The sequence below is a fragment of the Caretta caretta genome, chromosome 1 (assembly GCF_965140235.1).
Source record: "Caretta caretta isolate rCarCar2 chromosome 1, rCarCar1.hap1, whole genome shotgun sequence".
Classification (NCBI taxonomy): Eukaryota; Metazoa; Chordata; order Testudines; family Cheloniidae; genus Caretta; species Caretta caretta.
Genome location: NC_134206.1, coordinates 60,173,756 through 60,195,949, shown reverse-complemented (window position 1 = coordinate 60,195,949; position 22,194 = coordinate 60,173,756). Strand labels below are relative to the sequence as shown.

Below are 22,194 nucleotides of genomic sequence, written 5' to 3'. Positions count from 1 at the left end.
TCACTAATTATGTTATGGTTGAGACATAGAGGGATAATGAGAAGTTCATAAAGAGTGCCTGGGTCAATGGGATTATGTGTACTGGATGGATAGATTCTGCCTCAGACATTACCTTGGTTAAAAAGGAATTAGTCTGGGAGGAGAATTATTTGCCAGATCAAAGCATGAGCCTGGTGGCACTTTCTGAGCATACAGTAAAGGTGCTCTTAGCAAAAATCCACTTAGAGTGGGAAGATTTTAGGGGTGATATGACAGTTGGAGTTAGGGAACACCTCCCTGCAGATGTTTTGATCAGAAGTGATATTGTAGTTGCGACTAGCAATGTCAATGTCATAACCAGGTCACAAAGGGAATATGACTCTGATATGGATACTGTAACTTGTGATAGTGAGGGAATCTGTGAACAGACAAAGGATATCTCTCGGCTGGTGCCAGTTGAGACTGTGGCTGAAGTGGCTCTGAATTTAGGTGAAATTCAGAAGAAGTTTTATTAGGGCCCAACAAGAGGGTGTTTCATTAGAAAGGGCCAGAATTGATGCCCAAAACCTCACCTCAGTGGACGAAGGAACAGGCAGATTTGTCATGCAAGATGGCTTGCTGTACAGAGAACCTCCTACTGGGAAAAAGCAGCCTCATGGTAAGATCTGCAAGCAGCTTGTGGTGCCTGAGGAATATAGAAGTGTTTTGTTAAAGTTGGCTCATGATGGTCACTCTGCAGGACATCTGGGCATAGAAAAAACTTGTGACAGGTTGAAGCAAAATTTCTATTGGCCTTACCTGTTTTGAAACAGTGAGGGAGTATTGCAGAATCTGTGATTTGTTTCGGAAGCACCAGGGCTTTAAGGGTCCTAAGAAGGTACCTCTACAGCCATTACGCATTACTGGGAGGTATTTGCCAGAATATCTGTGGCTATTGTGGGACCATTCCCTAAGCCTTCCAGGAATAGAAAGAAGTATATTCTGGTGTTGATGGATTTTGCCATCAGATACCCTGAAGCTGTAGCTTTGCCTAACGTTGAGTGGCTACAGCTTTGTTTACTATTTTAACATAAAGAAAAGGAGTACTTGTGGCACCTTAGAGACTAACCAATTTATTTGAGCATAAGCTTTCATGAGCTACAGCTCATTTCATCGGATGCATACTGTGGAAAATACAGAAGATGTTTTTATACACACAAACTATGAAAAAATGGGTGTTTATCACTACAAAAGGTTTTCTCTCCCCCCACCCTACTCTCCTGCTGGTAATAGCTTATCTAAAGTGATCACTCTCCTTACAATGTGTATGATAATCAAGGTGGGCCATTTCCAGCACAAATCCAGGTTTTCTCCCCCACCCCCCCAAAAAAAACCAAACCCACTCTCCTGTTGGTGATCCAAGGAGAGTGATCACTTTAGATAAGCTATTACCAGCAGGAGAATAGGGTGGGGGGAGAAAAAACCTTTTGTAGTGATAAACACCCATTTTTTCATGGTTTGTGTATATAAAAACATCTTCTGTATTTTCCACAGTATGCATCCGATGAAGTGAGCTGTAGCTCACGAAAGCTTATGCTCAAATAAATTGGTTAGTCTCTAAGGTGCCACAAGTACTCCTTTTCTTTTTGCGAATACAGACTAACACGGCTGTTACCCTGAAACCTATTTTAACATAGTGGGTTTTCCCAAGGAAATTTGTTAGACTGTGGTGCCAATTTTATGTTGATTGTATTTAAGCAGCTATGGGAGATGTGTGGAGTAAAGTGCCTAAAAGCTGTCCCTTACCAGCCAGAGACCCATGGTTTGATAAAAAGGTTTAATGGAACATTGAAGGCTATGCTAAAAATGTATGTCGACAGGTGCCAGAATGACTGGGAGGTCTGGGTGTCATATTTGTGTGCATATAGAAGTGTACCCCAAGAATCTACAGGATTTGCTCCCTTTGAGCTACTTTATTGGAGGCAGGTCAGTGGACCCCTATATCTGATTCATGACTGAGGTGACAGAAGAGCCAGTGATATCTGTCACAATGCAAAGAAAGCTTGCAAGGCATGATGGATCTGGTTCAGCAGAATCTTGAGAGAAGTCAGGAAGCTCGGAAGGCTTTGTCTATTAGTCATACTGAGGAAAGAGCATTTGAAATTGGAGATGTGGTGCTTACACTAGATCCTGTGAGAAGGAATAAGATGCAAGATATTTGGAATGGACTTTATGAGGTAGTGGAGAGAATTAATGAAGTTACATGTAATGTGAAGAGGATATGCAAATAACGCATACTAATAGGTTGAAGGCTTACCAGAAGAGGGAGATAGCTGTAAACATGATTTGCTGTGCTGAGGAAGAGACTTAGTCTATGCCTTTTGTCGATATGGTTGCAGAGAGGAATCGCAGCTGGAAACCACTGAAATGGGAGAGGGTTTAACTCCAGCCCAAAAGAATGAGATATTAGCTTCATGGAGGCACCACAGGCAAATATTCTCAAACCAGCCAGAACACAATGACATACTAATGCACTCCATTCAAACCACAGGTCCCCGCCAAGCTCCTAGCAGAGCATACAGAGCTAAGGGAGAAATGCAAAAGCAGATTCAAGAGGAGGAAAAGGAAGAAAGCATGTTATCCATGGGAACAGTTACTAGATCTAAAAGCCCATAGACACCCCCTATTGTTATGGTACTCAAAAAGGACAAAATCATGAGGTTTTGCATGGATTATAGGCCGCTGAATGCTATCACACAACCTGACCCTTACCCCATGCCCAGAATAGAAGATTTGCTAGATACACTGGGGTTTGTGTGTGTGTAGTGAAGTTCATAAGCACACTGGATTTAACTTAAAAAGAAAAGGAGTAGCCATCACCTTCAGCCCCCAACTATTAAGCCCTCTCCGACGCATCATCAAGGATGTACAACCTATCCTGAAGGACGACCCATCACTCTCACAAATCTTGGGAGACAGGCCAGTCCTTGCCTACAGACAGCCCCCCAACCTGAAGCAAATACTCACCAGCAACCACACACCACATAACAAAAACACTAACCCAGGAACCTATCCTTGCAACAAAGTACATTGCCAACTCTGTCCACATATCTATTTAAAGGACATCATCATAGGACCTAATCACATTAGCCACGCCATCAGGGGCTCGTTCACCTGCACGTCTACCAATGTAATATATGCCATGATGTGCCAGCAATGCCCCTCTGCCATGTACATTGCCCAAACCGGACAGTCTCTACGCAAAAGAATAAATGGACACAAATCAGACTTCAAGAATTATAACATTCAAAAACCAGTCGGAGAACACTTCAACCTCCCTGGACACTCAATTACAGACCTAAAAATCGCAATCCTTCAAAAAAACTTCAAAAACAGACTCCAACAAGAAACTGCTGAATTGGAATTAATTTGCAAACTGGATACAATTAACTTAGGCTTGAATAGAGACTGGGAGTGGATGTGTCATTACACAAAGTAAAACTATTTCCCCATGTTTCTCCCACCCCCCACTGCTCCTCGGACGTTCCTGTCAACTGCTGGAAATGGCCCACTTTGATTATCACTACAAAAGGTTTTCTCCCCTCCCCCGGCTCTCCTGCTGGTAATAGCTTATCTTAAGTGATCACTCTCCTTACAGTGTGTATGATAACACCCATTTTTTCATGTTCTGTGTGTATATAAATCTCCTCACTGTATTTTCCACTGAATGCATCCGATGAAGTGAGCTGTAGCTCACGAAAGCTTATGCTCAAATAAATTGGTTAGTCTCTAAGGTGCCACTAGTACGCCTTTTCTTTTTGCAAATACAGACTAACATGGCTGCTACTCTGAAACCTGGATTTAACTTGAGGGTACTGGGAGTTTCCCTTTGATACTGACTGCCAAGAAAAATCTGTTTTCATAGTGGAGTCTGGCCTGTATGAATTCAAAGTCTTACTGTTTGAATAGCAAAATTCAGGAGCCACATTCATGGGGCTTATAAATGAAGTCCTACAGGGTTTGGAATCTTTTGCCAGGGCGAACATAGATGATCTAGCTATCTTCAGCGGTTTTTGGCAAGACCACATAAACCATGTGGGAATTATGTTGCAAAGGCTTTGAGAGGCTAACCTTAACTTTTAAGGTTTCTAAATGTAAGATGGGAGTCTCAGAGGTGTCATACTTGGGACACAGGGTGGGCAACGTGTTGGTTAGCCCTGAACCCTCAAAAGTAGAAACTTTAAAAAGCTGGCCTGTCTCTAAAACAACAAAACAAGTCCAATCCTTTATTGGCCTAGCCAACTACTATAGGAGATTTGTAAAGAGGTTTAGCAACATTGTTGCTCCAATAACAGACTTTACTAAGAAGGGAAGGTTAGAAAAGGTGATATGGACAAAGGCCTGTGAAAATGGCTTTCAGAGCATTAAAGAGGCCTTATCTAAACAACTTGTCCTAACCAGCCCTGATTTTGAGGAACCATTTCTGCTGTACACAGATGCCAGTTCAACTTTTAGGCTTTATTCCTTCTTCCACATACACAATCCTCTCTCATCAAGCACTTCCTAAAAATAGTGTTCTCAAAGTTCCTCAGTGCTCCCTTTTGAGAAGCTATCTAGCGTACATAGCATCCCTCTCCATGCTGCTGCTGCCTTTTTAAACAGCTGCTGCTGTTACCCCAGTCCCCTGCAATGATGATCGTATAAACGTCTACATTTTTAAAAGATTAAGTGTAGTCACTTGAATGAAAAGTGTTATCAATGAGAACCACACTGATGATCACTGCCATGCTTTTTCATGCTTAGGTTTTATTAACTAACAAACTTGGTATTTATGTTTTTGTAACTATTACTTACTGAAGCAAACCTAAGTCTTCCTTATTTTGGAGGAATGGACTGCTATTCTTTCCTTGTGGAGTCATTCTCTACCTATGGCACATAATAGTGTAGTCTTCTGTGGGCTGTAATGCTTTGGCCTAATTTTGATTGTTAGGATTAGTGTGCAGATACTGGGTGGTGCTGGTCTGACCCAGGAGGTGGTCCCGTCTGGTCTTAGACTGCCAGGAGGCCAGACTAGATGATCTGGTGGTCTCAGCTTCTGGCTTTAAACTGTTTTGATTCTGGGCACGTCTACGCTACAGCACCTACAATGGCATACTTACAGTGCTGCAGTGGTGCTGCTGGGGCATAGATATTTCTTACATTTCCAGAAGGCTTCCCCGCATTGAAGTAAGTAATCTGTGAGAGGCAGTGGACAATTCTGCCAGCCAACTCTGTTTGCAGGGGTTGATTAAGTTGACTTAGCTATGTTGCATTGGGCATGGCATTTTTCATATTCTTGAGTGATGTAGCTAGGTTGATCCAATTTTTTGGTGCGCATTGGGCCTCTATTACTCCACTTCCACGACAGGCGTAGCACTTAGGGCAATGTAGTTAGAGCGACAGTGTCAATGTAGACATGGCGTTGCTTACGTTGACTTGCTGCCTTTCCCACAATGCCCTCCATTGACTGCTAAATCAGTGCAGGTGCTGGCACAAGGAGTGTAGCGTGGACAGGCAAAAGCGAGTCAATTACTGCACATTGACATAACTTAGATAAACCTAATTTTGTAGTGTAGATTTGCCCTTAGAGATGTTCAAGTTTCTTCCCCGGCTGAGCAGGATGTTTGCTGTGCTTTAGTGAAACACACTAAATCAGGGTGAGTCAATAGGCAGACTGTAGGCCAAATCTGGACCATCAGATGCTTCTGAATGAGTGAGAGCTCTTTCTACTTACTTACAATTATTATTGTTTTTGTATTATTTTCTCTGGAGCCCGGACCTCGACAATACCTTGACCAAGAAATTTGGACCTTGACAAAAAAATAAGTGATTACCCCTGCCCGCAAATCTCCTTTGTTCAGAGTGACCCTCCCCGTGCTAGGCACAACTCCTGTACTGCCTGTCAGGCACAGGTCAGAGGGGTGGCAGGTGGCCTGACGGTTTCGGTGGGTGGGGAGCCACAGGGCTGAACGCTTGCACAGGGGTGCAGAGAAGCCGCTTTGGAGGCAGCTCCCCGCCCGGGCTGCGCTGAACTCCGGCGCTCAGACGAGTCACAGGAGCGGGTTTCCATGTAACGCGGGGGTTAATGAGGGGGCGCTTCCTGAGGCGGGCAGGACGCCACAGGGGAGGTCGGCAGGCGGGCCGCGCTGCGGGCTCTCGGAGCAGGCTCGCCGGGCTGCGGCCGGCAGGTGGCGCTGGGCCGCCGCAGCGCTGCCTGAGCCGGGCCCGGAGGCGGGGGCAGCCGGCGGGACATGCGCGCTGGGCCGGCGCCGCCTGGCAAGCGGAGAAGGAGCCCTCGTCCCGGCCGCTGCCTCCGCGCCGTGCTGCGCCCTGCCGGCCCCCTGCCGCCCCGGCAGCACCGCGGACCGGTCCCGCTCCCCAGCGGCCCCCGCGCGCCCAGCGAGCCGCGGCCAGGCCGGGAAGATGGCGACGCTGGGAGGCGAGTCTCCGGCTTTCCCCGCTGGCCTGGCGGCGGCCGGGGCGCTGCACCCCCAGCACCTCGGCGGGGGCGGCGGCTCGCTCGGCTACAACCTGCCGCTGAGCCGCGCGTTGGAGCGGGCGCTGGAGGAGGCGGCGCACTCCGGGGGGCTCAGCCTGAGCGCCAGGAAGCTGAAGGAGTTCCCGCGGGGCGCGCCCGGCCACGACCTCTCCGACACCGTGCGGGCAGGTGAGCCGGGGGCGGGCATCCCCCCAGGCACCCCCTGCGTGTACCCCCCACTCCGCCCGGGGACGGGCACCCCTCACTCCTCCTTCTCCCGGCGTGTACCCCCCACTCCGCCCGGGGACGGGCACCCCCCACTCCGCCCGGGGACGGGCACCCCTCACTCCTCCTTCTCCCGGCGTGTACCCCCCACTCCGCCCGGGGACGGGCACCCCTCACTCCTCCTTCTCCCGGCGTGTACCCCCCACTCCGCCCGGGGACGGGCACCCCTCACTCCTCCTTCTCCCGGCGTGTACCCCCCACTCCGCCCGGGGACGGGCACCCCTCACTCCTCCTTCTCCCGGCGTGTACCCCCCACTCCGCCCGGGGACGGGCACCCCTCACTCCTCCTTCTCCCGGCGTGTACCCCCCACTCCGCCCGGGGACGGGCACCCCCCACTCCTCCTTCTCCCGGCGTGTACCCCTCACTCCGCCCGGGGACGGGCACCCCTCACTCCCCCCCCCGGGGGACGGGCACCCCCCCATGTGCCACCTGCACTCCTCATACCTACTGAGGTCTCCCCCCATGCACCCTTCTAAGACAGGTACCTTCTGCATGCACCCCCTGGGGACAGCTGCAACCCACTCTTTGCATGTACCCACCCCTACATGCATCTCCAGTCCCTTGACAGCCATCCATCCAGGGGGCAGGCCCCCCCACGCTATGCACTACCCCAGAGGGTAGTCATACATCCACAACCCACACGGGGGCTTATACCCATTTCCTCCACGTAGCCTCTATGCAAACCAGTAATTCATCTCTTAGTATGGGGATATATTCCACAAACCCTTCATATTCCTGCCCACACCATACATTTGGGCTACCTTTTCACACCCCATACATTTGGGCTACCTATTCACACTCTTGCATATGCCCAGTGAAGTTGGTTGTGTAGTGGTGCTGCAGCTGGTGGGGAGTGGGTGACTACCCACCCACATAGACTCCTGCTGCTGGGGGACGTAAATACAGGTTGAACCTCTCTAGTCCGGCACCCTTGTGACCTGACTGGTGCTGAACCAGGGAATTTTCTGAACTATGGGAGATCAATGTAGGGTGTGGGTGGGTCTCCATAGGCACAGGAAGTAGGGTGCCAGTGGGTCTCCATTGGCACGGGTCTCCATAGGCAGCACCCCCAGGCTTTGCACCCAGCATGGCTCCCCACCCGGGGGCTTTGATGCCTGCCCGGGGTCCCAGCCACCGGCCCCAGGTCTTCCCCCTCCCACCCGGAGCTTACATGCTGCGAATCAGGTGTTCGCGGTGCTCCAGAAGGGCTGGGACGGAGGAGGAGGAGTTGGTAAGTACAGGGCCGCTGGTGTGTGAGAAGGAGGGAGCTTGGTGACCGTGAATGCTCCGCACCCAGTCATTTTTCCCCGTGGGTGCTCCAGCCCTGGAGCACCCACTGAGTCGGTACCTATGCCGGACCACAGATGTTGCCAGACCAGGGAGTGCTGGTTTAGAGCGGATCAGTCTGTACCTACACACATTTGGGGTTATGTACATCACCTGCATACTTACCCACTCATACACACAAGGGCACATACACCTGTACCTCTTGAAGCCCACATAACCACCCAGTATTGTATCCACACGTTGGGATCACATACACTTCTACCTCTCCTGCAGAGAACAGGCACTATAATATTTTTCATGAAGAAGGAGTATGTACCTTTTTTAGACCCAGACCAGGTTTCACCTTTAATAGTTCCTTAGCTTTGTCTGTGGTGGCTGCTGCTGGTGACTGGTTCTCAGAATGATTAGTTTCAGTGCTTCAAGCGAGTTGTACCTATGGAATAGATGAAATATATAAAAGGAAATTTATACATATATTAATTATCATGCTGGATCAGACCAATGGTCCATCCACTCTAGTATTTTGTCATTGACAGTAGAAGATGCAAGAAACCCTGTAGCGGATAACCTGTTTGTAGAGGAGTTAGTGTTCAGCTGTCCTTTGAAGCATTGGGGTTTACATCCTTCCCGTTCACAGCATAAAACAAAACCCAACCCTCATTTTTTTTCAAATATATCTAGCCTTGTAAATTTCTGATCTTTATTTAAATCCTATTAAGCTATTGATCTTTGGGTAGCAATGAGTTAATTAGGTATTGTGAAATCACTTGTGTATTGACCACACATACTTGTAATATTTGTATATGTATCGTGTGTGTGCATGAATGCACAAATGTTTACATGCGATGTATACAGCATTTAATGTACACTGTTACGGGTATTACATGCATATGTTCATGTTTGCCATAGGCTTACTCTTCCTAAAAAAAAATTATTTAGTTGAAGTTTGTAAAAAAAAATATATTTTTTTTTCATTTGAACATACTGGTTTGAAGCTTTTTATGTGCTGCAGTGTGGGTATGTACTCTTGTAACATTTTAACTAGGTAATGTGTTTGCAGAAAACACAACATGGAAGGGGATTTTCATCCTGGTTTTGCTTGATCTACATGGAGTCTGCAGAAGCAGTCTGTATCTTGATTTTAAAAAAGCAGAGTTTGCTCTTTATGATAAGTCTTTGTAACCTGATCCTTTTTTGGGGAGTTATGTATTTTAAAAAAATTAAAGTATCTGCATATCATCTTAACAGCATGTTGTAACCTGTTAAAGTGAACAGCCTGTTTTGTGAGTTATGTCATGGGTTGATATTTCTGGAGGGGCAGTCAGTTGTTTCACTATTTGCTTTACAAAAGCAGAACATATGAACAGTTGGAGGATATGTATGGCCAGGTCATCTAACTCTTACAGGACATTTTTGTGACAGTAATTTTTGTCTCACCCCTCCTTACATTTACATTATGTAAATACAATGCTCTTTTTGCAGCAGTTAAGTCGTACTTATTAAATTTTACTTTTACCTTTTGGCAGATAATCACTTTGACTTTCTTTCTGGAGTACTTCAACTTTGGTGCTCGTTTTAAACTTCATAGCACAGGGAGACAGGAGCTTTAAGCTCAGAGATGTGAGTAATAGGGGACTTGCAAAGAAGTAAAACCTTGTCTGCACCCTGGCAGCATCTTCCTGGGGTCACAGATTTCTCAGTTGCACATTTCTTAACATAAGTTTTCAGCAAAATCTGAAACTGCAGGTACTTTATAATAAAAGATTCTTAAGGGTGGTTCCTGAACATGCTCCCCGTGTTTTAGCCAGATATAACGAAATATAAGCTGCAAAGTGTGGCTAATGTAAATAGCCTAAGCAAAATATTTCTTAAGTTCAAATTTGATCATGTATGTTTTTCTTCAGCAAAATGTGGGACTGTATAAAGAACTCAAATTGCTTCCTATATTTTTGGAAGCTTATGGCCAAGATAGAAAATACAAAATACAGATCATTTTTCATGACATCCTTTAGATGCAGTTTGGGCACAGAGTATTAGTAAAATTTATTCAAATATTTTGGCTGAAAATGGTGCTGAAAAATGTCTTTGCAGAATGGAAGTATATAAACCATCTGTGTCACGTGCATGTATCTTTACTAAGTTTTTATTGTTTAATGTTAGTAAAGAAGTTATGCAAAGATTGAGGTTGCTTATGGTCAACTTTATTGTACTACGTTTCCTTAAGTAAATGAGGTTACTAGATGAAATATCATACATAAAGAGTAAAATACCCTCAAGTGTTTTCTTAAAGATACATATTTTGGTTAAAAATCATATTTAAAGAAACTAATATCCTTATTTATGTAGTTAAACAACCCAGACTACTAGAACTGGAAAATTTTGGGTTTGTTTTTCCTTTTGTTTACTACTTGCTTGTCACTCAAATTGGATAATGAAAATAGACTCTAGTCATTTTCACTTCCTAACTATCCTTCACCAGTGCAATGTTTGGGTTATAAGCGTTTGGGGTAATGCTCAAATCAAAAACCCACTTCTCATTTTAAATCAAACATGAAAATTTAACTTTAAAGCAGTCTTGTGCAAAAAAACCCAAGTCTACTAGATAAAATGAACTTCTGAGGGCTAACTAGTTGGCAGTATTCCTTTAATACTCCTTTTTTAAAATGCTTGTAAATGCATGGATTTAATTTACAGGGTTTCTGACACTTGCGGCATCTAACAAAAAATCATAACCAGTATGAAGTATTCTAATTACGTAACATTTTTATATGAAGATTGGTCTTGAAGTTTATATATCTTTAAAAATGACTTAAAGTTGTTTTTTTATCACTCTAAACTTGTTTTAGTATATAAAGTCCTATTGCAGAGAGCTCTTTAAAGCAATATTTCAAAGCTACCTTTACTCATTATGGGCATTACCTGCTCCTACTAAAGTCAATGTCAAAACTCCCAATAAAGTCAACTCTCACTGCAGTAGGACTAGACTCCAGGTATGAATGAGAATCTGGTATAAATGTGCAATATTAATATGAAGGACAGTAGAACTAAGGATACTAAATAGGATGTATTTTTGAAATGTCTAAAAGTGTTGTTCATTTGAAAACTATTAAAAAGGTCTAAACAATTTAAAATTATTTAATACACTGTTACTCATTTGGGAATTTTTCTGCTTAAGAACTGAATGAGTCAGTAAACTGAATTTTCAGGTTCTTTATTGGATGTGAAGTATTAAGGGATGTCTATTACAAAAAGACTTAGGGCATAGCAAAGTCTCTTTTTTTATATAAAGTTTCTGGTTAGATTTTTCTAAACCACATCAGTGTGGCTGCATTGCACAAGCAGTTTCAAAAATAATAAATGCTATTCTTATCACTTGTATTACAGACTGGATTATGCAAAAGACAGTGGCACACTAATCATATACTTCTAGAGTGAGTGTGTAATTATATTCCACACAACCACTGGGAAAGCTAGAAGCATATTAGTTTATAAAAAGAAAAGTTACTTTAGATGTGCAACCATGGCTGTGTCTGTCAGTTACTGTAACCTCTTTTTGTGAGTCTTGACTATATTTCTGGAGACTGATCCTGCAAACCTTTTCTTGTGTAACTAATACCCATATGATCCCATTGATTTCAGTGTAAGGATTGCACACACGAATAGGATTACTTGTGTGAGTAAAGGAATGCAGGACGTGGGACTTGCTTTTTTAAATTGGTTAACAAAACCATTTAAAAAAGGTACAAAACTATTTAAACATAGTTACTTGGCTAATTTGGAACAGGTGGAAACATGATTTTTTTTTAAGTTGCTTAAAATTCTCTGTAAATCAGCAGGACTCTATACCATGTTTTTAAAATGGTTATTCCTGTGCAATGCTGCCCAGGCAAAACCATTAGTTTGAAACCATCTTCAAATAACTAAGTTACAAGTGGGAATGTATGTGACTTTGCTTTCCATATTCTCTTATGATGACTGGGGCTGCTCACACTCACCCTCTGCTCCCTAGGAGATCGATTTCAAGTGTTTTTTATTTAGCTTTTAATGAGCACTTTTGATTGAAATATGACATATAAAAGTTTGGCTCTGAGGATTCTTTCTACAGAATCTGAAAAATGTATTTTTGATGGTTTTTTATTATAAATTTTAAATACGTTAAGGCTTAACAAGTTCTACATTGCTTTTCATTTGAATTTAGTCCAATTTAACCATTTAATTTTTGACCATTTAATTTTTTTCTTATGTTGAAACTGGTTTCAGTTATTATCCATTAATTAAAAATGTTTGCCCACAAATTCAGATTTCCCACAGCTTCTTTTTATAAAAACTATACACATTTAATTATTTTAATTTATTCTGATTAATTTCCTCCAGCCCTTTGCTATCCTAGTTGCTCTTCACAATGCTCTGTTTCTGGTAATTTTGCTAATTAGATCAGTAGATGTTCAGTCAACTCCATTTAAGATGGATGTAGGTTGTTTCGGGGAGGAGTAAACAATCAGACAATCCAAATAAAAACCCATTTTCCCAAACCAGGTTTCTCTAAGATTTTTGTTGAATAAGTTATAGGGGAAAAAAAAAAAAGAGTATGACTATTTGACAGGTCCTATTCACTTCCTCTCTGATTTCCTTCCCTTTCCCAATGCCCACTCTGCTCCACTCATCCAGAGAGAACATAATTATTGCCTTGAATGGACGCTGAATAAAATGAATAAATTGGGCTTTGCACAAAAAGCTTCATTCAACAAAATTACTGTAATTTAACCAAATTATAAGAGTATATGGCAAATTATAATCCACCACAAGATAATATAAAAAAAAATCAAATTCTGTATAAAACCAAAATAAGAATGATTTGAGCAAGAGCATTCACATTTCAGGAATTAATCATAATACTGATAGCGCATCTGTGATTTTCTCTTGTGCCTAGATGTTTGACATTTAATCCTTTTACTGCAGGTTTCTTATGTTTATTTAAGGCCTTTTAACCTTGCTCAGAGTAGCTTTTATATAAATATTACTCTAAACTTATTGGAATAATGAGGGGAGGGAAGTTAATTTGAGAGAAATAAATTATGATTATTACAGAGCCATCAAAACCAAAGCTTAAGGGAAATACCGAAATGTATTAAAAAGTAGAAAAAATCATATCAAGTAAATAAATGGAAGTCCAGTATTGTTTACCCAACTGTCAAAACAATATTGCTATTTTAGACTGAAATGTCTTGACATTATTTTTAGTCTAAACAGCCCTGTATCAACATCTTAAGGTTTCTTTTTTCTGAAGGGCTATCCTTTATAGAAGATCTTTCAGTATAAAGGAGCCATTTGGAAGTAAAAAGGCTGCTAGTGATTAGTAATCACAGCCTAGCCCTTTCGAAGTCATTTTCCTTTTCGTTTGGGGCCCATAGTAGATGTCCTCCCTTCAGGTTTTGGGACCCCATAAATGTCAAGGCTAAACAAATCCTTTTTAAAAAGTACCTATTTGACCTTTTTGTTACTGAGCCTTGAATATTTTGTGGTACAAGCTGATGGCTAATGTTTAAAGCTTGTCACAGATTTTTTTTTTTTTCTGTAAAACCTGTGCAAGTCCCTCTTACATTCTCCGACAGCTAGCCTTTGTGACCATGTTACTTCCTCTTTTGGGAAAGACTCCAGATCACTTTGTGGTCAATTTTTTTCCCATATGTAAAACGAGGACAATAATAGTTAATATCCTCACAGTGACGATGTGACTATTAATTAATCAGTGCTTATAGAGTGCTGTTAAGTGCTAAATATTAGAATGAGAGGAAGATGAGGAGATGGAGAGACAGTAGAACACAGGAAGGACCAAGTGTGAGAGAGTGAAATGAAAATTTGTGGAAGTGCAAGATACAGAATAAGAGGAAGAAAGGAAATGAGGCAACATAATGTGGGCCTGAACAGAGAGAATGGTTATGAGTATGAATGAAAACCAGCTTTTCAAAGAAAACAGCATTAGAGAGTAATGACAGAAAATTCATGAAGATGGATAGAATGGAAGACGAGAAAAGAGAATAAAGAATTGGAAGAAGTAAATAAGCAAGAAGAGACCTAAGTAAGTTTGACTAGTTGAATTTTATATTCTGAGAGAAATCTTACATCTCTAAATTAGAAGAAAGAGGGTGGGATTTTGAGCAGTTAAGTTATGTTAATATTGTTGGCTATTTAGGCTTAGGTAGTCCAACACTGGAGACAGAGAAAATAACACAAAATTAACAGGTGAATAATGCATTTATGTGCAGGCAAGCCCACTTAATTCTAATTTTAAAATGTTGACAAGTATACATTAAAGCCAGCACAAGAAGCTGGATTTCTCTTTCCACGCAGGAGAGAAAGCTGATGGTATTACTGATATTTGTAAAAATGCAAATTATTCTCTTCCCAAAACCCTAAGGCTGGTCTTGTATGTAGTAGCATGACCACATGAAAGGATGGAATGGCACAAGATGCTGATGCCATCTCTGTTCCTAACTGTACTCTCGCTGACCGCAGCCAGTTTTTTTGCTCACTTTTTGGGAGACTAGTCCCTGTGTCCACATCTTTGATTGTCCAATCCCCATTTCCTGCCTCCTCAAAGGTCAGAGTTTAGGCTTCTTTTGTAAATATCCATGTAATAGGGTCATTGATGGGCTCAGAGGCCTAGTGGTTAGCATCCACTGAGTAATGGGGGCAGTGATGGGGAAGCCCAGGCCCTAGGAGGATCAGCAGCATTTGGCCTCAGGGGAGAGAGGGTCCTCCAAGTTACCTTCCCTGGGTCATTTCCTACCACTGTTTTCCTTCGTCAGCTTCTGGTCCCAAATAAGGTAAAAGAAACCAAGCTATCAGCTCCAACAGGGCTCAGCATATAGACCTGTTCCCTCAGGAAGGCTTCTCCAGTGCCTTTGGCAGGAGCCTTCAGGGTAGGTCTGTCTTTCTTCCCTGCTAAGTTGGGTTGCTCCCTTTTCAACCCTCCGGTTGGAGCAGCCTCTTCAGGGCTGGAAGGGCAGGGCTACCTGCACCCAATATGGTCTTCTAATCCTTTCTGGCCTAATGTGGGGTTTGTAAACTGCATTACAGTCCATTAGTACCAAATAAGCCAGTTAGCTCAAATAAAGAAAGTTTGTTTGACATTGAAAACAAAATTTAAAAAAATCAGTACTTAAAAGCTAGGTTCAGTTAGCAGTATTGCAGTATTGAGAGTAGAGTAGTTAGAATTTATTGAGTAGAGTTAAACATCTTACCTCTCAGCGACAGTGTTGATCTTGCAGTTAACAAGCTGAGTTCTAGTCAGTTTGAGTTGTCATCCTAGTTTGTTGGTTACATGTGGCTCCTCCTTCAGGGATTGGGAATGTGGGTGCCAGGCCATCGTCCATGGGTCCCAAAATATTGGAAGGCCTGTGGTGAAACAAATCTTGATATAATTTTTATTTAAATTTGAGACTTGAAATTTGGAGTGTTAGGGAGGAATAAGACTTGGTTCCTTCAGTGCTTTTCATCTTTAAACCTTAAAGTGCTTTGTTTTGTAAAGGAGGGCAAAGGCCAGACTTACCAAGGTGATAGGCACCGAGTGACATTTACAAGTGCCTAAATAAATTTGGCGCCTAAATAAATTTGGCACCTAACTCCCATTGAAAGTCAATAGGATTTAAACTCCTAAATGTCTGTGGCACTTTTGAAAATCCCACTAGTTGCCCATCTGCATCGTTAGGCACCTAAATACTCTTCTAAATCTAGCCCCATGTATCTTTATCTCCTTTTAGCATATAGGGAAGCACATAGAGAGAAAGGACTTGCCCAGATTCACAGAATAGGTCAGTGGCAGAGACAGAAATAGATCCAAGTCTCCTGGTTCCAGCTGCAGTCCACTGGACCACAATGCCTCCTAGTTAGACTTTGGGGTGTAGCAAACCCATCAAAGTTTATTCACTCATATCAAAGAGGTTTGTTGAATATGTTTTAAGGAATTCCTCACAGTCTTAACACAGTATCATCTCAAGGAATAGTTCCTTCCTGCTATGGTTGTGAGTAAACATACCCTTTTGGGAAGTCTTGTGTATTGACTGTGTTTCTACCCTATGTGGTGGTCTTGTTTATTCTCAGGCTGACTTGTTGGCCGGCATGCCTTTTTCTTTCTCTCCTTGTATGGTACTGATCACTATAGTGTATGAACACCTCAACATATTTAAAAATAGAAATAACAGTAACAATCTTTGTTCCTTCCATCCCAGGCTGTAGGAGAAATATTAAGATTATTTTTATACTTGTGTATGAAGACTTTACTGAGAGAGAGCGCCAAATAAGATGAGAATTGCATATATTTGTGAATGTGATGAGGTCTATAGTCATTCCTGGATCTGGAGAAAGTGAGTTTCCTACTTAGCAATGCCTGTGAAAATTCTTTTATTTGAGCACAAGCTTTCGTGAGCTACAGCTCACTTCATCGAAAGCTTAAGCTCAAATAAATTTGTTAGTCTCTGAGGTGCCACAAGTACTCCTTTTCTTTTTGCGAATACAGACTAACATGGCTGCTACTCTGAAACCTGTGAAAAATTCTGATTCTCATGATCACAAGTCTGCTGACAGTTTCAGTGGAGCACAGCTGTTATGGGAGGTCCTGAGCCTGAGGGAACGGTGATCTGAGGTAGCTACCCACGATCCCATGCTGGGCTTTGAATGTCAGGACAGAGAACTTGAACTCCTCGCAGCGGGGAGGTAGAGCAGACAGCAGAATACACAGTAATTTGTCTTACTAAGTGGACAAGCTGCTGTCTTTTATATCAGTTGTAGTTTTCTCAGGGCATATGGTTTCATTTCTAGATACGAGTTGCAGTAATCAAGCCTGGAGGTCACTGACTTACAGATCTCTTGGTCTGAAAATATGTTCTTTACAATGCTGAGCTTGTTGTCAGTGTTGAAAAACTAAGAGTAATACTTGAATTAATAGGTTAACTAATTGGAAATTAACTTTGTTTTTTTTTTACTTTTCAGTAGATGAAGGCATTGAAATATATGAATCCACTTGCTTGTGGCAGAGTTTTGTGTAACTTATGTTGTGGTGGTATCTTTGAGATAAATGATAGCACCTGCATTCTGCTCACTAATCCATCCCTCTCAAAATACCTAATAATATTTCAGACTTTTACGCAATTTTTATACAGTTGGCTTTAAAACTCTCCAAGCCTCAGAATTACATGGTTTGAAGTGCAGGGCTGGTAATAGGCATTCTGGACTGGTAACAGGTTTAATTTCCAGTTGTTTCTCTTGTTAACCATAAAGACTAGAATCAGAGGCATTGTACTAATGCAGTGCTGGGACTACAACACTTTTGAGATGGCTGATGTTAGAATAGTGACATCATTTTAGGTAGTAAAGCTATTTCAGATAATTTTTTTTTGCAGTGCTGTAGCCATGCTTCTTAACAATCTGCTCCACCGTGAATTTAACTATGACACTCTGAGTACCTATCCCAGACTTAAAGAAGAGCTCTGGTGTAGCTCAAAAGCTTGTCCCTTTCACAAACAGCAGTTGGTCCAATAAAAGATAATTTTTGGAAATTTCTAAAACTTGGCTAGTTTTTTCTCCTCTTCTAATGTACAGTTACTAATTCTAATGTACTAAAGTACAATTTAACTTGAGGTATCACACTATTGACTTTGTCATATTTCAAATTCTACAATATAAAGCATTTACTAGTACATTATTAAGTACCATTTAAACACCAACTTGTGAAAATGTTAAAATGGAACTGATGTGTTTTGACAAGGGAAGATATTGTGAGGATGGGTAACTGAAAAATCAACCAAAATTACAAGATGTAGAAATCATGGAAATAGTTGTTAGGCAGAAAAATAGATAGAGAAGAAGTATAAGGTAAATAAAGTACCTCATGTTGTCAGTGATTATTAGTAATGCTTTGCGGTGCCTTTATTTTAAATTCAGCATGTATTTCTGAGAATGCAATTAGGTCCAGTTGAACTTCTGTAAATCTGGTTCCCTTACACCAAAATAATACAGCAAGTAAAAAAGCTGACCTTCATATTTAAAGTAAAAGAAAAGAGCAACAGCATAATAAAAATTCATAGATTTAAAGGCCAAAAGAGACCGGTTGTGATCATCTAGTATAACTTCCTGCTTACCACAAACTGTAGGACTTTCCTGATTTAATTCCTGCTTCAAGTCCAATACCTGTGGTTGAACTAGAGCGTATCTCTTACAACGGTATCCAGTCTTGATTAAAACATTTCCAGTGATGGAGAATCCACAACCATGCTGGGTAAATTCTTCCAGTGGTTAGTTACTCACACTATTCAAAACGTATGCCTTATTTCTAGTCTGAATTTGTCTAGCTTAATTTTCCAGCAATTGGATATTGTTATGCCTTTGTCTGTTTGACTGAGGAGCCCTCCATTATCAAGTTTCCACTTCCCATATAGGAACTTATAGACTGATCAAATACCCTTAACCGTAACCTTCTCTCTGATAAACTAAATAGATCAAGTTCCTTGAAACTCACTACTATAAGGCATTTTCCCCAATCCTTTTCTGAACCCTCTCCCAATTTTTCAACATCGTTCTTTAATTGTGGACACCAGAACTGGATACATTATTCCTGTAGAAGTTGCACTTCTGCCAAATATAGAGGTCATAAACACCTCTACTCCTGCTGATATTCCCCTGGCTAAACATCCAAGAATTGTATTATCTCTTTTAGCTTCAGTGTCACACCCTGGAGCTCTTCTTCAACCGATTATCCGCCACGACCCCACCCCCCCAATTTTTTTTTAGAGTTCTGCTTCTGAGGATAGTCCCCCATCCTTTAAGTATTGCTTATATTCTTCGTTCACAGATGTATGACTTTACATTTGGTCATATTGAAATGCATGTTTGCTTGTTCCCAGCATAACCAGCTGATCCAGATGGCTCTGAATTGGTGACCACATCTCTTCATTATTTACCACTCACTCAGTCTTTGTGTCATCTGCAAATTTTGTCAGTAATGATTTTGTTTTCTTCCAGATCGTTGATAAAAATATTAACTAGCATAGGACCAGGAACTGATCCATATAGGAGTGTTGGACATAATTTTCCTAATAAACTCATTAAGGATTACCCTGACTCAGTTTTCACACAAGCATTCGTTTATTAGTCTGAAGGTCACTTGGTATTGGTTACATGTAGAATATCAATGTAAGCATATATACCCTTATATTCTCTGTCTTAGCAACAATATAATTATAAGCATTTTCTGAATACTTACAATCAGATTAGGCCTGGGAGGACATCCCATTATGGTGTGAAGGGTAAGGAAAAGCTCCAGAGGGATAAGGAAAAGTTCTGACAAAGAACTCCCAGAAAACCTTGTCTTTTATACACTATAACAAACAAGTGATATCAGTGCTAGTTATTGGACCTTAGTTAAAATCAGCTGAAGCAATTTAGGGCTGCAGTCTGCTTTCATCAGTTTTCCTCCTTATCTTATATTTTTTCCCAACTACTGGGCTAAGCATTTTCTAACCAATTATTTACTGCACCTAGTGCCCAGTTAACCAGTTTTCTTAATAGGTGTGCGACAGTTCTGAAAAAAGGACCATATTTTATGAGTTTACTGTACCCACCCTACACACACCCAGATCATCTATCACTTGAAAGATTATTTTATATATGTTTAGATGAAGTCTGATTTGGAGGTGTCAGGAGGTGCTGTATGCCTGTAGTTGTGAAACAATAGTACCCAAAATGAGTGTCACTTTTTGCATAGTTCCAGAAACACTGCAGTATGACTGACTTTTTAGTTTTTATTGTTTAGTTAATTTCAGCACTTTAATGTGGTGTTTACTGGTCAGAATGATCAAATGACATGTATTAAGATTTTTATTGGTTTTGCCTGGGCAAGCTTTTTTAGAAATGAAGCTGTTTAGCATATAATCTAAATGGCAAATACCAATATTTTTCAAGATACTAACATTAAATGTTTTCACATAATATATTCTTAATTGTCAAAGTATCTCACAAGCGATTATTATAGTTTTCTACATTTTTCAGTTGAAACTTGCTGTCCAGACCCATCTCTCACTGAAGGTTGTGGACTAGTAGAGGTAGATTGTGTGCCCACAATTTGTACAGCATAGTGGGTAGACATAAATGCATATATAAATTCCTAATGTAATGCTTCTCTATTTGTAAGCTTTTGTACATATGACGTTGCACCTGATTTGCCTGGTAGAATGTTTTAATTTGCAATTGCCTGTTCATGCAGTACAAGCCTTTGAAATATTATAGAAATTAGCTTTTTAGTTTAGTGATGCTTATACAAAAATGTCAGTTCTGATGCTAACATAGATCTAATTTATATCTTCTGTAGTACAAATCTGTGTACTTGTACAAAATGAAAAACGGTGGTGGTGGTAATGCTAACAATATACTTTGGGAATTTTACCTCTACAGAGAAGTTACAGTGTATGAAGACTTCGAGGACACAAGCCCCTTAAAACGTACTTGAAAGAACAGGACTTGCCACAAATTTGGAAAATGTGTTACTTGTCAAGAAAATCAAAAGAATGCAAAACTACCAAAAGCTACCAGTGCTGAACAGAATTCGGTGATTCTGGCAGCAGAAGCCAGGAGAGATTAATTGTATGGAAGACTACTGGCTGAGTTTTTTAGGTTAGATGAAATTAGACAAAGGTTTCTAACCATCAGAGGAGAGAAGTTTTGGAATAGCCTTCCAAGGGAAGCAGTGGGGGCAAAAAACCTATCTGACTTGATAAGTTTATGGAGGCGATGGGATAACATGATTCTGGCAATTAATTGATCTTTAACTATTCATGGTAAATAGGCCCAATGGCCTGTGATGGGATGCTAGATGGGGTGGGATCTGAGTTACTACAGAGAATTCTTTCCTGGGTATCTGGCTGGTGAATCTTGCCCACATGCTCAGGGTTTAGCTGATGGCCATATTTGGGGTCGGGAAGGAATTTTCTTCCAGGGCAGATTGGAAGAGGCCCTGGAGGTTTTTCGCCTTCCTCTGTAGCATGGGGCCCGGGTCACTTGCTGGAGGATTCTCTGCTCCTTGAAGTCTTTAAACCACGATTTGAGGACTTCAGTAGCTCAGACATAGGTGAGAGGTTTTTCGCAGGAGTGGGTGGGTGAGATTCTGTGGCCTGCCATGTGCAGGAGGTCAGACTAGATGATTATAATGGTCCCTTCTGACCTTAATATCTATGAATCTATGTGCTACCAGTTATTACAGGAGCTGCTTTCAGAAAATTCACAAGCCAGCTGAATTTGGCACGTCAAAGTTGAATTGAACACGGGAAAGAAAACAGACTAAATCTGATCAGACAGTGTCATGTTCACCTGCTTCCATAATCACCAGAGCAAGTATATCCTTTGGTGATTGGATCTGTTGCATTGTTTGCTTGAGAACAACACACAAGAAAGACAAGAAACATCATAAAAGAGAAACATTTGAGAGAGCAACCTATCTAAGGGAGGAAGCACTTCAAAAAGGAGATGACATTTTGTGCAGAATATCTGTCGAATACTTGATTGCTAAGGATGCAGTTTATCACTCAGCATGCCATTCTTTCTACTTGATTAAAACTAATCTTAAAGCAAACCATCTGGTTATACTGCAGCAATAGTCACCTTATGACATTGCATTTTATCAGCTGATTGAAGAGAGAGACAGTGATCTTATCTATAACAAGAAGGCTGTTCTCCAGTCCTAGCTGCTAAAAAGTTAAAGTCCATCTTCCCTCAGATGTAGAAACTGCAAGCTGCTCCAGTAGCAAATTACAGGCAAGATTAGAAAAATACTATGGTTCTGCAATTCCATTCCCTTCAAAGTCAGGTGATAGTAATTTGCAGAGGTCAGCTATTTTTGTGCCCCTGTTTGTGCAGGAGTTTGTCCTTTGGTTGGTAAAGAGGCTTATAATTCAGCCAACAATGAATATCGTACTTCATAAGACAGTCGTATGAGGTGCTTGACAATTGTGGAGTGCATACTATTGAACAGTTCCAAAATTATGACACCACTGCACATAAGTCTGGCTGCACAGTTGCACCCTGAGTTTGGGTCTCACAATTTAATTGACATACTACACCTTCATGGATTCTGCATCAGTTATGATGAGCTGAGGTG

The 22,194-nt window shown here is 41.5% G+C and overlaps 1 protein-coding gene across 16 annotated transcripts in view; it reads left to right on the top strand.

Moving 5' to 3' along the window:
- The first annotated feature begins 6,283 nt into the window (after positions 1-6,283).
- The window catches only part of LRCH1 (leucine rich repeats and calponin homology domain containing 1), a 272,083-nt gene continuing 256,172 nt past the window's right edge, over positions 6,284-22,194 (top strand). For 6 of the 16 annotated variants that reach the window (XR_007356703.2, XR_007356693.2, XR_007356691.2 and 3 more), the window contains exon 1: positions 6,286-6,664. Coding sequence is in view for 8 of the 16 variants with exons in the window: in XM_075128536.1 (XP_074984637.1) it covers positions 6,421-6,664 (244 nt within the window). In the remaining 8 variants the exon portion in view is untranslated. Of the gene's footprint in view, positions 6,665-22,194 lie in introns of all 16 variants that reach the window. The other 10 variants (XR_007356705.2, XR_007356702.2, XM_075128544.1 and 7 more) reach the window with 6 other exon arrangements.